The sequence below is a fragment of the Aplysia californica genome, unplaced genomic scaffold, assembly GCF_000002075.1.
Source record: "Aplysia californica isolate F4 #8 unplaced genomic scaffold, AplCal3.0 scaffold00261, whole genome shotgun sequence".
Taxonomy (NCBI): Eukaryota; Metazoa; Mollusca; class Gastropoda; order Aplysiida; family Aplysiidae; genus Aplysia; species Aplysia californica.
The window spans coordinates 402,466-418,013 of record NW_004797531.1 but is presented as its reverse complement, the minus strand read 5'-3'; the positions used below and the strand labels follow the sequence as shown (position 1 = coordinate 418,013).

The window sequence follows — 15,548 nt, the reverse complement described above, 5'->3', positions numbered from 1 at the left end:
GATATGAGAAAGATCTCTCTCCATATGATTTGTATGATTTTACAGGTGTCACAAGTAGGGTGTTATCCTTTGATGATCTTAGGTTTCTCTTGCAAAAGAGAACTGAACAGAAGTCCACACTGACTTTTTTTGCACCATCTAAAAACTCCTTAGAAATGCATAAATAAAGTGGTCCCAGGCGTTGGATCTTGTTCTGTATGTGAGGCATCTTGGTGACATCAGGCGCTCGTAAAAATAATGAATTAGAAGAAAACGGCATTTTTCTTCCCTTTTGGCAATTTTTATCATTTTTTTTCTGTTTAGCTCAACACCTTTTACGTCCATTAACCCTATCCGTACATCGTGTTTTACTATCATATTCATACAACATAGGGAATTCTGTGCCACCACTTTCCAAAGAGGAAATTTACTCGTTAATCCAATCATGCTTTGCATAGCAGTCTGTCAAAAAGATTTTTTGAGAAATACTGAAAGTTTCAAAGAGATCTTTGTACTAGAAATATAAAATGCAAAGAATACAACCCCAGGGGTACAAAATGACCACAGGGCGTACAGTTAGGGTTAAAAAACACATTGCTGTGTGGACTTTACTGAAAAACTTTGATATAGGGCACAGAATGTACTTAAATTTAGAGTTTCCAAGGACCCTCAAGCTATGGAAGTCACCAAACTTTGCGTCCATTTTCTCGCTAATTTTACCTCCGACACCAGGCGACCCCAATCTCCTTTACTCTAAAATATCTCGACTCCTATTGAAAATAAAAGGGTGACTTTTTTCATCGAAAGTAAGGCTTTAAGATGATACCAATAATTCCATGTGCCCAAAAAGTGACGAGCGCCTGATTCCTCCAAGTCGTGACACATATACCAAGGAACATACATGTGAAAAATTTGAGATGCTGGCAAGAAACAAAGAGTTAAATTAGAAAAGCAATTCAAGAAGAAGTTGAGAATAATCTTCAAACATATTGTAATCCTACCAAAGATCTGCAAAATATCAGCAACAAAGATAGTTGGATGGTTATGCTTTGGTATGCGTTTTAGGGCACTCACAACTGCATAAGGTAATATGAAAGCATGGGACACATTTAGCACTTTCAGTTTGGTAGGAATTAATTTTAAATTTTGCCCGCAAGACGGCTGAAGCCTACTCTTATCGATTTTAGGATCACCAAGAGATCTTTACTGTGCGCAACTTGCACCTGAGACCTCCGAGATTTTTCGCTCTTATCCGAGAAGGCTAGGTGTTACATCTTACCTACCCTAAGATCAGGGGTGTGGCTGAAAGACAGCCGTAAGATGGAGCCAAGAAGTAGCAGTAGAAAGGCTGCAGAAAGAGTCCGGAGCCAAGAGCAGAGGGGCAGGGCAGAAAGTGGAGACAAAAGCAGACGACAGAACATGGTTAGAGAAAAGGAATAGAGGTGAAAGGAGAACATTTTTTTAGAAAAGAAAATTTTCCATCGCTGTCAGGTATAAAACCTGGGACCTATTGAATGAGAGGCAAACACCATACCTCTAGACCACGAGAGCCCCCAGTTAGATACTGTGATAGTCATTTTCGGATAAGGCGAATGTCAATACTTTTTCTTACTTAAACTTTAAAAAAGGATATGTCTCATCAATGGTGTTCCTCGTATGACCTGTGAGAGGGGAGAGAACACTTTTGTCCACAAATGGAACCATGTGTGTTTCCCATAGTGGAACAGTGTTTCATTCTTAAACCCTGGGTCACATAGGGATAGATGAGACTTTCAAAATTACAATTAACCCTTTGCTTACCAACTTTGTTCTCTGATGTCCCTGTAAGAATAATGTTCAATGAGCTTTTCTGCAACTGTCTCCGAGTTGGATTGATTACAACTTCATCATCCACAACACCAACTCTCACTGCAGCTGGAAAGATAAAGAAAAGACTAATATAACTTTTCAGTGGTGTAAAAACATTTTTAAATTGTTGAAAGGCTCAGTAAAAGTGTAAATAAAGTAACAGCTTTGCAACCAGCTCAAAAGACAGACTTGAATCACAGACACCAAAGCAAACTATGGAAACTGTGATAAGTTACAGCTCTAACTGACTCATAATACTCATTGGCCCCGAGGAACTTTATTGAAATTTTCAAGGAGCCATTTACAGTTGAAGCACACTTATATAATAAAACTTGGTTGCTGTGTCAGAATTTTAAACTTTTTCTCATTTCATGAAAAAAATATAAGAACATTATTTGAAGTCCATTAAAGTATTGAACAATTCTGATATAAGAGGATCACAGGTGTCTTACCCACTGGTCCATTCCATGGAATGTCAGATACAGCAAGGGCAGCAGAAGCTAAAATTGGACCAGATAAAACAAAGCTTTGTACATTTCCTACCATCAGCAATAAACAACAAAACATAAGAATCATTTCTAAAAAATATATGAAAACAATCAACATCAGCAACAAACAACAGTAGTTGATCTTCCAATTAAGGATAAATGAAAGCGATTACACAGCAAAATCCTAAAAACACTGACAAAGGGAAGAAAGAATAGACAAGACTACAGTGTTGTTAAAATTTCGTGGTGCAACTTACTCGTATTGTGAAATATTTTACAAACTATCGAACATAAACTCTCCAGCTTTTGCACAATGACTTGTGTCTATTTGTCTTAATTGATCAATAAATTTTAGTAGACAAATGTTAGCTGTATTCTAGAAAATTCCATAATAAATAATAAATACTAATAAAATATTCAAATGGGTGGTTTCTACAGATTAAAAAAGTTTTACAGCAGGGGCAATATCGTTTTTTAAAAAAAACTCTATCATTTTTTTTCTAATCGCAATATTATACTTCTTGAACTCACATCATGAGAATCTTTAGTGCAAAAATGTGTTCACTATAAAATTAATTTCTTGTATCAAAGTCATTGGTGAGCTATTGCGTAGGTCATATGCATATATGTAAAATGTATGAGAAAAGCAGGAAGTGCTGTGAACAATTCCATTTTCCCCATGACATGGTATTTGACATAAATTTTTTAAAAACCCAATTTTTTGTTGGGTTTTAAGGCACTTGCAACTGCATAAGGTCATATGAGCACGTGGGACACATTAAACATTTTCAGTGGGTAGGAAATTTCGAATTTTGCCCAGGTGGTGCCCGAAGCCTACTCTTATCAATTTTAGACCACCAAGGGATCTTTAGCGTGCGCAATTTGCACACGGGACCTCCGAGATTTTTCACCCTTGTCTAAGAAGGCATGGAGTAGATCTTTCCTCCCAGAAGATCAGGGGTGTGGCTGAAAGACAGCAGTAAGAAGGAGCCAAGGAGTAGCAGTAGAAAGGCTGCAGAAAGAGTTAGGGGCCTAGAGGAGGGGGCAAAGGAGGTGAGGGGGTGTGGGCAGAAAGTGGAGACGAAAGCCGATGACAGAACATTGCCAGAGAGCAGGACAATTTTAGAGAAGAAAATTTTTCCGTTGCACCCGGATTTGAACCCGGGACCTTTGAATAAGAGGAGAACACTTTAACCTCTAGGCCACGAGAGCCCCCATATATATATATATATAAATTTATGAAGAAAGGTTTTCCAATCTAGCCTAAATTGTTGTGGAAAAACGATTAAGTTAAGACAAATTGATACAAACTTCTGTGCAATGTATGGGTGACACTGATTCACATGTTAAAGAGATATTTGAAAACAAGTTGCGCCATGAACTTTTGATGGCACTATAGCCGCCATTAAAGTCAAGTCATAGTCTGTATGGCGATTGGTTTTAAACCCCCATTGTCACAATTTAGATCATTTAAGAGGCAGGCTTTGAGAATGCGCCGGGGAACAGCGACTCATGACGTCATTTTACCGGGGAACAGCGACCGGGGAACAGCGACTAGTATTTTACTATATTTCTTTGTTACAGTTGAACTTGGAGTAATCGCCTACAGTATCGAATACAATCAGACCAAACATGTTACATTTCGTCTCGATTTTCAGTAAGCTTAATAGAGCTCAGTCAAATCTCCCGCCACTCTGTTCCTAAGGAGGAACAAAATAGAGAGAAGTTGATAACAGCGTAAAGCAATAAGGAGATGTCGCAGAGAGAATTATAAAGAAAAATTTCTTTTAAAATGCTGTGAGATCAGTAGCAAGTTTGAAAACAGTTTCCAAAATGTTCTTTAAGTTTGAACTTTTGTTTTTCTCTTTGCATTGTCCTCTTCAGGTGGATGTCATCATTTTCAGTTTAGATGCAGCGATTGCAATTCTCTGTTTCATCTTTGTTTTCCGATTTGGTATTGTTTCTACATGATTGGTCTATCATACTCCTACACGATCATACTCTTACTCACATGATCACACACACACACACACACACACACACACAGACAGACAATCACATAAATTTATAATTGGTTTTATTTGATTAAACATATATGCAGGCGTGTGTATCGGCAAAGTACAAATACAATTTTAAAAAATCACCAAACAAACTGACAAATAAACTAAAAAACACGCACACGAATTTTAAAGGGAGTCATTAATTTATGAAGCACAGATGTACGTATGTGTATCATTAAGCGAAAATAAGATGAAAACAAAAACACCAAACAAACAAACAATAGATGAACAAACATGCACAAGGATTTATAATGGAAGTCGTTTTATGAGGCATACAGTATACATGTACGTGTGTGTATCAGTAGTGTAGAAATAGAGAGAGAAAAAAAGAAAACAAAAACAGAAACAAAAGACAACCAAACAAATAAAAACACACTGGCTCACGAATGGGTTTAAAAAACATCCCTGGGAACAATCAGAACCAAACATACGGGGCCCTGATCGTGGTCTAGAGGTACGCGTTCGCTTTACATTCAACAGGTTCCAGGTTTGAAACCTAACAGCGACGGAAACATTCCATTTTTTTCTCTAAAATGTTGTCTATTCACCTCCTTTCCTTTTCTCTAGACATGTTCTGTCGTCTGCTTTCATCTTCACTTTCTCGCTCTAACCCGGCCCACCCCCGGCCAGTGGGCTCCTCCTTCCTTTGCTCCTTACTATTTCTACAAGTACTGCTTCTCCTTGCTCCTTCTTACTACTGTCCTTCAGCCACACATCCCTCATCTTAGGGTAACAGTGACCGAACTTTTGGCTTTCTCGAAAGGGAAAAAAATCTCGGAGATTCCATGTGCAAGCTGCGCACTTTAAGCTCTCTTGGTGGTTCTAAACTCAATAAGAGTAGGCTTCGGCTGCCACCAAGGCAAAATTCAAAATTAATTCATATAAGAAACTGACAACACTCTAGTCAGTATAAAGTGATAAACAATACCTTCGAAATCTGAATATGGCTGCCTGAAAGCAAGAGGCCCTACAAAGTATAAAAAGCGGTCACATACGTAAAAATCAATTGTACTGCAGGTTGAAGAACCAACGGTCGACTTCCCCTAAGATCTAGAGGAGGAGGAAGAAGAAGAAGAAGAAGAAGAAGAAGAAGAAGAAGAAGAAGAAGAAGAAGAAGAAGAAGAAGAAGAAAAAGAAGAAGAGCAAGAACAAGAACAAGAAGAAGAAGAAGGTTAGGCTACCGGACTCGTAATCGTGAGGTTGCGGGGTCGGGGGTTCGAGCCGCGGGCCCCGACGTTGTGTCCTTGGGAAAGGCACTTTACATGAATTTTCCTCACTTCACCCAGGTGGGAATAGGTACCCGGCCATAGATAGCGAAAGATCTTGTCAGTATGTTAGTGTTTTAGCACCTATAAATAGCTGATTGCTCTGTATGTTTCCCAGGAACTTGAGTTTGTTTCAGAATGCTCTCAGGTCTGCTGAGGTAAAAGTATAGATTGTGAAGCACATAGAGCTTACTGTTGGGCTGTGATTTGTGCTATACAAATGCCATCTATTAATATTATTATTTAGAAGAAGAAGAAGAAGAAGAAGAAGAAGAAGAAGAAGAAGAAGAAGAAGAAGAAGACGAAGACGAAGAAGAAGAAGAAGAAGAAGAAGAAGACGAAGAAGACGAAGACGAAGACGAAGAAGAAGAAGAAGAAGAAGAGGAAGAAGAAGAAAAAGAAGAAGAAGAAGAAGAAGAAGAAGAGAATCAAACGTCAGAACAGCGTAATTACCCTGAGCATGATGCATAGATCAGTCAGAGGTTCCTAGTGCAAAGCGTGAGCTTGACATTGTGTTTACTTTTAACAGGGTAACAGCGACCCAGAATTTAGACCAAACAATGCTTCCTCCTTTGTAGAATCAACCGCAGATGGCAGTATCTATCGTTTTCTCAATGAGCATAGGAGAAAAGCATCTGTCATTGGGGACAGAACATGATGAGTAAATGGAGTACAATTTTTAAATTTTTTTTTAGGTGGGGGGGGGGGGTCACAATGTTTTTGCTAGGAGTACGTGCCATGGGGAAAGGCTGAACGTTAAGCAGCTTTTTGAGTAAATATGAGCTCAACTAACAAAGAAGAGTTGGATTTCTTACACCCAGTCACCAGATATAAGTTGAATACATGTTCTACTGTACAGTGGCATCCAAAAAGAAACTTGAAATGTAATCACCTAATCATCGTGTTAAAACCTTGCACTTGTATACCCACTCATGTAGCATGCCAATTTAAAGCTAATTAAATCTTGCATCATCTGACACAATAATATTTCACTTATGTAAAGAGATGCTCGAGATATGGTCACTTAAATCTGACCGTAAAAATCCAAGCTTGGTAAAATTGGGCGAAATCAAAGAAACGTAAAAGTGTGTTCGCCCGTGTATTGAAGTTCATCAACGTTGGTGGAATGGATATGTATTGAATATCAAATGAAAGGGAAATATTATTGTCTCTGCAATGAGCAGCATCTTCTGAAATATATTTTCAAAAAAGTTAGAAAACAGATTACTTACAAATACCATGCTGAACTTAGATTTAACATTGCATATGCTCATTAGTATGATTTTGTTTTTTGTTTAGGAGCTATTGGTCTTCTTGTAGAGCACAAACCTTTTAGAACATGGCTGTGTAAGTTAGATTTTGGAAATTTTGGAAAAATCGTCTGTCAGTGAAGAGCAGAATTCATGAAACTGTCATTTTTTTGGGGTGGTGGGACGGAATGAACAAAATCGTCCGCATGTGAATCATCGGATGGCATGCTTTAGTTGAATACATCGCGCAAGGGTTGGAATGTCATGTCTTACCCTTATTTCCCTCATGATGTCATTCAAAGTAGACATCTCCATTCATGGCAAATCACACTCTAATTGGGCCAATATTATCACGAGACAATTCTTGGAAAACTATATCATATCAACGATGGAGTAGTCACCAGTAAATAGCCCGATATGAATCCTATAGGTATGTGAAATCCCAAGAAACAGCAGCTAAAGAAAATTGACGTTGCTCCCAATTCAGACCCTTCGTTTGCAACCATCTGTGGCGTCTGGGATAAAGTGACTGATAATTGTCCAAAATTTAGCAGAGTCGATGCCCTATGGGTTCGTGCACTACACAAAACCAATGGCTCCTACGCAAAATAACAATGAGCACATTTAATGTTAAGTCCAAGTTTTTATGGTAATTGTGATTGCTTTGTTTTCTGTTTTGTTTAAAATTGAAACTATCGACATTAGATGTTGTTTATTGCAGAGAAACAAATTCTCCATTCATTGGATATGTAATGTATGTTCATTTTATCAATATTGATGGTCTCCAATACACGCGTGAAGATAACGTTTCTGTGATTTCGCACAATTTTGCCAAGCCTGATTGTTTACGGTCAGTTTTGAGTGGCCATAGTATTATCTCGAGCATATCTTAACTTAGATGAAATATTATTGTGTCAGATGATGCAGAATTTATTTAGCTTTAAATTGGTATGCTGTATGAGTGGGTAGTGCAAGGCTTTAACCCAATTATTGGGTGATTACATTGTCAAGTTTCTTTTGGAACCCACCGTATAATACACGTGCGGGTGTGTTATACCCTGATGTCGGTCAAATGGATATAAATACGTTGCCGTAAAAAGTGTTAATATGTAAAGCCCAAGTTACTCTCAGCGATAAATCGTATTACATTCTTCGTATAGTAGAACTGTCAGATTTATCAAACTCCATATTCTGTTTAAACGTTTTATAGAGTCCAATTCCCTTTAAATTGGGGGAGATTCCTTCTTCTTGCGCCGGATGACTCTACGCAACACTTTGCCTGCATTCTGTGTGTTGTTACTTAACAAACATTAAAAAAGAGGCCCATGAAGTTATTAGTTGCAAAATCTAATGGCACAAACTCTCCCTACGCCCTCTCTTAATAATTTGTTATTGTAGTCTCTGGACTTAATCGTCCACAGACATTCGAGGGATCTGTAGGCCTCTACATCTCAATAAAGAGAATAACAAATTCTTTCGACCAAGTCACCATAGGCCTACTGTACACTGTACGGTGACAGTGCAGTAGTAGATAGACTAGTAGATATATAGCCTAGTGTGCAGTGTGTAGTCCTAGCAGCTTTGACGTCAGATGCACTTACAACGCACTGGGTGACCTTGATACCTAACTTTAGATTGAAAATAGACAATTGAAAAACAAAGTTTTTCTCAAGTTTTAAAATATGGCATCAAATCAGGTTCCACGTGAGCCACATTGCTTATTTTGACACGCCGATTTCGAAAATGAAATCAGTTTTTAGCTGCGATTGTTATTTTGAAAATTCTGCGCACAAAGTTTAATCCCGCGCGGCGGCAAACATCAAAGGAATTTTGCGTCACAGCCTCCCACTTGTCAATTCACGCTGAGGAAGGGGGGGGGGGGGGGGGGGGTCTATTATAAGATCAGTTAAAAGAGACTGTTGTCTGTCCTCTTCATGATAGGAAAATACTACAAGATGCAATCTTGGTAGAGTCTATATAAAATACTTCTTTTTGTGATCTTCTAAATCCAGCAAGAAAAACGGTCAACCGCGAGTTATTTTGTTAATTTGGACACGCTGGTTCCGAATTTGATATTATTTTTACGATTAGACATAGTTTTAAATATTTATTTTAAAGTCTTTTTGTCGGGCCGTGGGTGTATCGATACCAGCATCAATACCATCACGACGAGGTATTCGCTTAGGGCAGTCGCTGTTCCCCGGACACATTTTTTCCTGTTTTTAAAAATAGAGTCGCTGTTCCCCGGTGCTCCAAGGCTTTGATTCTGTCTATTAGGGACAACCCAGGCTGAGAGTAATGCAACATCCCAACAGAAAGACGGAGACACTTAATAGAAGTTCTCCTCACATAGGAATCAAACTCAGGTCTGCTGCGCGCGATGTCGGAGCACCGCTGATGCCAGTTTAGAAATATATACCATCTCGGCGTTTAACATCGGCGATGAAAAGACTTTTAAGACTTGTCCAAAGCAAAAGTCAGAGACTCGGAGGGAGAGCTTTTTCACACCATGCCCCCTCCTTGTGGAACGCTTTACCAGCTCATCTACGAGAGTCCACCACTTTATCAAAATTTAAATCAGTACTTAAAACGCATTTGTTTCAGTCCAGCTTCAATCTGTAATTTCCAACATTCCCAATACAAATATTATTCAGTATCTATTATGTTCTCTCAGTATCGTTTATTCATGCTGTTCTGTTCTGTAAGAATTTATGACTGTGTGAATTTATCAATGTGTGCGAGGGTGTCTGGGTAAGCTTTGTGGGATTGTCTTTACTCAAGAATGTACTGGAGAGAAAGAGAGAGAGAGAGAGAGAGAGACAGAGTAAGACTAGTGAGAGAGAGAGAGAGAGAGAGAGAGAGAGAGAGAGAGAGAGAGAGAGAGAGAAAGAGGATTACTATAGGAGCTGTGCGCTTCATATGTTCTTTGTATTATGGTACAGCGCATTGAGCACTTCTTTGTGGAAATGCGCTATATAAATGCAATTTGTTATTATTATCATTATTATATGAAGCCCAATATCAAATGGCAAAAGAAGTAGAAAGAGAAGTCCATACCAGAGTGCCTACCTACCACACTTATGCCGGCAAAAACGCCTGTTCGTCATTTGTAGGGGTGAATTTTTTTAAACCGTGATAACTATAGAGGCTAAGGGAACAAGTACTTAACGATCATTCAATGCATTGAGGCTACTGTAAACAGCCAAAAACTATCTTGACTTTAAACTCCATAAACCATTCATGCCACAACAACGTCCATGTGTATACCTACTGACCCCCAAAAAAATCTTTACCCGTCGGAAATCCTTTAACTCCACACTAAAAAGCCCAATTCACACAAAAGTTGACAGGAAGCAATCTGAACCATCCGGGAGGAGAAAATATACGTAATAAAGCCTGACAAAGTGTATGAATGAAATCTCCATCACTTGAAAGTCACTGCCTGTGTTGCCATGAGCCGCCAGGGAATCATTGGCCCATATTTCTTCATGTCACGTCCGACTGTTACCTCAAGATGTTGACCAGGTTTTGGAGAGCTCTGGGGAGGTTGGTCGGACTGGAAGTGAGAGCAGAGAAGTGTTTCATGCAAGATGGTGCTGCCTCACACACTACGAGAACTGTCCTTCGGTGGTTGAGGGACCACTTTGACGAGAGACTTATCAGCAGTGGCACAGTGAACCCCTGGGCTTCTCTTCTCACAGTCCCGACCTCAACCCCCTAGGTTTTCACCTTTGGGGGCACATAAAGGACAAAATATGGGGCAGTGACTTTCAAACCTTCCAGGAGCGGAGAGACACTGTTACCACCAACGTCAGAGCCATTCCCTTGGAGCAACTGGAACATGTCATAGACAATTTCGTCAAGCGCCTCAGAGCGTGTATCCCACGAAACAGACGTCACATGGAGCGTATGCTCTAACTTCCTTCAAAGTTGGAATTTTTATTCGTAAATTTGTCACAGTAAATCTGTATGGTGATCAAGTACACCTGTGGAATCTTGAGTTTCTATCTCTATTTTAACCGTTTTTATGGGAATCTCCGTGGGTAAAGGTTTTGTTGGGTCACCTGGTACTTCAGCTAGGTTCTGAGGTTGTTTTTTCAGACAAAGCAAGAGTAAGCTACAATTGCAGCTATGTAAGCTACAGAATTGCCTACATGAGAAAGAAAATAACAGATACAACACCATGAGAATTTGACATACCTGCATTAATACTGATAATGTCTGGATCATTGGCACCATCAACTGCCAGCAAATTACACATAACCTTACGAAAGAAGAAAATAAGAGTAATGTTTGAACATGAATTGCTTATATGCAAATGTGTCCATGATTGTGCAATGCTATTTGTTTATGTCAGTTCATTTGACTATTAATTTATACTTTTGCATATCAAACGTTGCATTGCATGATGCCAAAATAATAATACAAGAAAGTTCAAATTCAAAACAAGCATTGCCATAATGTCATAATTTATTAAAAATGTAGTGTAAGGCTAATAAAGAAGAGACACGCAAAACTGTTTGGAACATACCAATGAAATGTTCAAATTCAAGAGGAGAAGAAAAAAGGGGAGGGGGAGGGGGAAAAAGGAGAGGGAAGTGGTCAGTAAAATGTGTTTATAAAATCGTATTAGGATTTTACCTGTGTATTGTAGTAGAATCCAGCAGGAAACAATGGACGCAAAGAGCGATCTGGAGAAAAAGATATATTTTTGGCAGTTCATACCAAGTAAAATTGTAATAAACTTAGTGTTTAGCATTGACTTAGCAACTATCATTAATTAATGTTTAGCGTTTAATATAACTATCTCTTCCATCATAAAATATATTTCTCCGAAAACTCGGTAAACTAAAACCTGTAACCATTATTTCCACAAACCTATAACTCTGCTTGTCAGGATCTCCTTTGCAGAAGGACCAAGTTCTCGACGTAAGTGATTTGTAGGAATTCTACCAGCTGCAGCGGCTTTTTGTCGAAAGTCTACCTGAGATCAATAAATAGAGAAAAAAAATGCACACATCACAGGAGGTTATTTTTCAGTCGGAATAGTGATAAATAAGCTACAAATATAAGTAATAATAATAATAATAATAATAAATGACATTTATATAGCGCTCAACCCCGAATAAAGTACACAGGCTCTGACCGCTTTACAATACAGTACAACATACAACAGTAACATGAAACGTTGTGTTCTGACTAAAGAAAATTATTCCAAATATTCATCTTATTAATTTAAAAACAGAAACGACTTCAGCTGACATTTGAATGAATCAAAAGATTTGATTTCTCTCAACGTACTTGGTAAAGCATTCCAGATCTTGGGGCCTTGGTATTCAAATGCCCTTTCACCCATTGTTTTAAGTTTCATAGATGGTAAAATAAATTTTTTTTTGTCAGCTGATGATCTTAAACTGCGAGTTGGAATGTACAGTCTTAACAGATTCGATAAATATGATGGTGCATTATCATTCAAACATTTGTGACATATGGTGGCCAACTTGTACACAATCCTTTTCTCAACAGGAAGCCAATGCAAAGTTCGCAAAAGAGGTTTAGCAGATTCTCGCTTTCTTTTCCGTAAAACTAAACGTGCTGCATTGTTTTGGACAGTTTGAAGTCTTTTAACTTTCTCCAGTGATATTAAGTAACAATTATTATTACATAACAAAAAATACTACAGTAAAGAAACACCAGTACTACGAAGAAAACAAGTACTTTAAAAGCCATTCCAACTCTTTATCTAATCATTAGGAATAAGAAACCCAAAAATGTTTGTTTTCCAAATTTTAAGGTAAGAATTGGTCAACAGAGGACATAATGCGCAAAAGTTTGATCATCAGTCATAAATAAAAATGAATTCTTAAATATCTGAGATTCCAGTGTAAAAGTAAAGACATTGAAAAAGAAACAATGAGCACACAAGGAAATAAATTAAATATGTCCATCAACTGACAGACAAAACTTACAGTCAGAGGTAGAAAAGACTGTGTACCGGACTGTCTTTGACTGACAGCTGTGACTAGGACAGAAGTTTCCCCAAGCTGAAAAAAGAAGAAAATAAGTAAACATCCATATTCCATATTACATTCGGTGTTGATATGTTTGTTTAGTTATTATTATCTATGCTCATTTCATTCTGGTTTCTAACTCCATGCTACTGCAATGAAAAGGACCGGATTATTTTCAGTGACATTTCTCTCCTCCATCTTGAAGCCAGTTTAACCATCATTCAACAGGACACAAATTTATAAAAAGCTTATTTCATCTAGAGCCAACAGCATCAATCATCACAAAAGTTCACGAACAAAGTAAGCTACAAATATACCGCAGACATGACAAATAAGTGCATGGATATGAGTAAAGGGAAAGTAGTTGAAAATAAAAGAAATATAATACATACAAGAAATCTAATTACCATAACAAGGAAAAGACGTTAAGATGATAATAAATGAAGAAAGACTTACACAAGCATTAAATCATTACAATAATAAGAGATGCAGGATGCGGTTCCTGTATAGTTTTTATATACCTGAACAACAGCAGCACCATCAGCAAATCTGGCCATTTTCCCAGAACTGAATCTCATTGTGCTGGAAAACAGACATGTACAATTGATAAGCAAAATCAAAGAAATGGACATCAATATAATGCACCCCAAACCTGCAATTTACCTATGAGTTATCCTAAAGTATTTCGCAAGACCGTTTATCTCCATTTTTATATCTCTAGCAGGATACCAAGTTACTTTTAATTCATCAGATTTTTAAAACATTTTCCCCTCGAACAGCCTGCAGAGCATAAAACCTTTGTCCCGATGTACCAAAAAGCAGATGGGAAACATCAGTACTATACCTGTGTCTCAGTTGACCAATTTCCCCAAGCATCTGTCATAACGCATCACTGAGTTATGATCACGCCAATTAAAATTCAGTCTAGCTTGCAAATTCGGGAGTTGAGACAACTGCTGTAATGGTCAGGGAACAGTTAATAATCTGATGTGATCCTGCCTTGATCCAGAGCGAATTTGTAGGCCCTACCCACCCAGCGTGTGATGTAAGTTTAGGGGGAGAGCTCAGACGTAAGTGTGATGTTTGGGGAAAACAAACGGGTCAGTGAGTTCACACCTTGCCTTAGATCCCATCTGGGGCAAACACTGTGCTGTTTCATTAAGATTTACAACAGACATACATGATGTGATCACATTCACGAGAATGGCAGATCTGTGATGCAAAAGGCAATTCAGTGATTGCAAATTTTGACTCTTGGTTGATCTGCTGTGCTCCCCCTCCCCTCTTTATCTGAAGTGGGATCTTAGCCGATGTAAACCTTCAGAGCGGGATCTTAGGGGAAACTTTTGTGTAGTATAAATTCGGTTTTCTTAAAACAGCAGGATCTTCAGCGAACTGGGATCATAAATGTTGGGATTTTAGGCGGAGACTACAGTACCAATATTCCAAAGTCATTTTGTCAAAGTTCAACTGATGAAAATTCAATAAAATTGTCTCCTGCTCATGGAATATGAAATGCAGCCTCTCTCAGGAGGTCGTTTGTTTTCTCATTGCAAAGACATAAAACGTTGCGTCATATGCAGCTACAGAAAGCAAATGCCAATGCGCATTTCCAGGCAATTCCAGCCACAAAAATACTTTATCAGATTTTCTTTTAAATTCATAACTTTTGACACTAAAGCCTAAAAAGTTTTTTTTTCACAATGTGCACTGTCACTCTTCTATAGTACTAGATTTAGTTACACCACCCTTTACAAATAACATCAGATATACACCAGGATTCTACAACAATTTAAAATGTTATATTCTTTTACTTTCACATCATCTCATGCTAAGGTTTGGTAAAGCCCCTTTCTTATTCATTTTTATCTATTTTACATGAATATTGAGATCATATTTGTCGCAAATTAATGGCAATTGAAAATATCTGATGGTTTTTATTCGAATTCTATATCCAACGTTGAATAATAATTTCCGCAGTCTGGACCATTTGGGAAGGGTTAGCCTACAAGTTCAAGGAGAACACCTTAACCTCTAGGCCACGAGAGCCCCTATATATATATATATATATATATAAATTTATGAAGAAAAGTTTTCCAATCTAGCCTAAATTGCTGTGGAAAAACAATTAAGTTAAGACAAATTGATACAAACTTCTGTGCAAAGTATGGAAGACACTGATTCACCCGTTAAAGAGATAAATTTGAAAACAAGTTGCGCCACAAACTTTTGATCGCACTATAGCTGCCACACACCCCACACCCCCCTCCCCCCGAACCTGAAGTAAAAATAAAATGTGAGGGGTTACAGGGGGGCATGCCCCCTGTTTTTCCCTGTACTTTGATGTTTTGCAATTAGGTTTGAATTTTTCTTCAAAATAATTAAGTTGGGTAAATTTTTACTTTCATTCCCACACACAGATATGCACTGCTTTGAGGGTCAAACTGCAATATTATTTGCTGCAAATCACACATATATAGCCACTAAAACTGTCGCAAATCAATTATTTTCAAGAAAATTTATTTCAAACCTAACTGCAAAACATCAAATTATAAATCAGCCTGTAACACCCCATATTTTTCTTTTACTTCAGGGGGGCAGGACCCCTGAAACCCCCTGATTGTCCAAAGCGTGGCGGAATTACCAC

The 15,548-nt window shown here is 38.1% G+C and overlaps 1 protein-coding gene across 1 annotated transcript in view; it reads right to left on the bottom strand.

Moving 5' to 3' along the window:
* Positions 1-15,548, bottom strand: part of LOC101854644 (polyribonucleotide nucleotidyltransferase 1, mitochondrial) — a 47,823-nt gene that overhangs the window by 23,070 nt on the left and 9,205 nt on the right. Inside the window, exons 2-8 of the mRNA XM_005100805.3 lie at positions 13,423-13,483; positions 12,860-12,934; positions 11,769-11,874; positions 11,532-11,581; positions 11,091-11,154; positions 2,280-2,327; positions 1,780-1,893 (exon numbers count right to left, since the gene is read on the bottom strand). Coding sequence (XP_005100862.2) covers positions 1,780-1,893; positions 2,280-2,327; positions 11,091-11,154; positions 11,532-11,581; positions 11,769-11,874; positions 12,860-12,934; positions 13,423-13,483 — 518 coding nt within the window. The remainder of the gene's footprint in view (positions 1-1,779; positions 1,894-2,279; positions 2,328-11,090; positions 11,155-11,531; positions 11,582-11,768; positions 11,875-12,859; positions 12,935-13,422; positions 13,484-15,548) is intronic.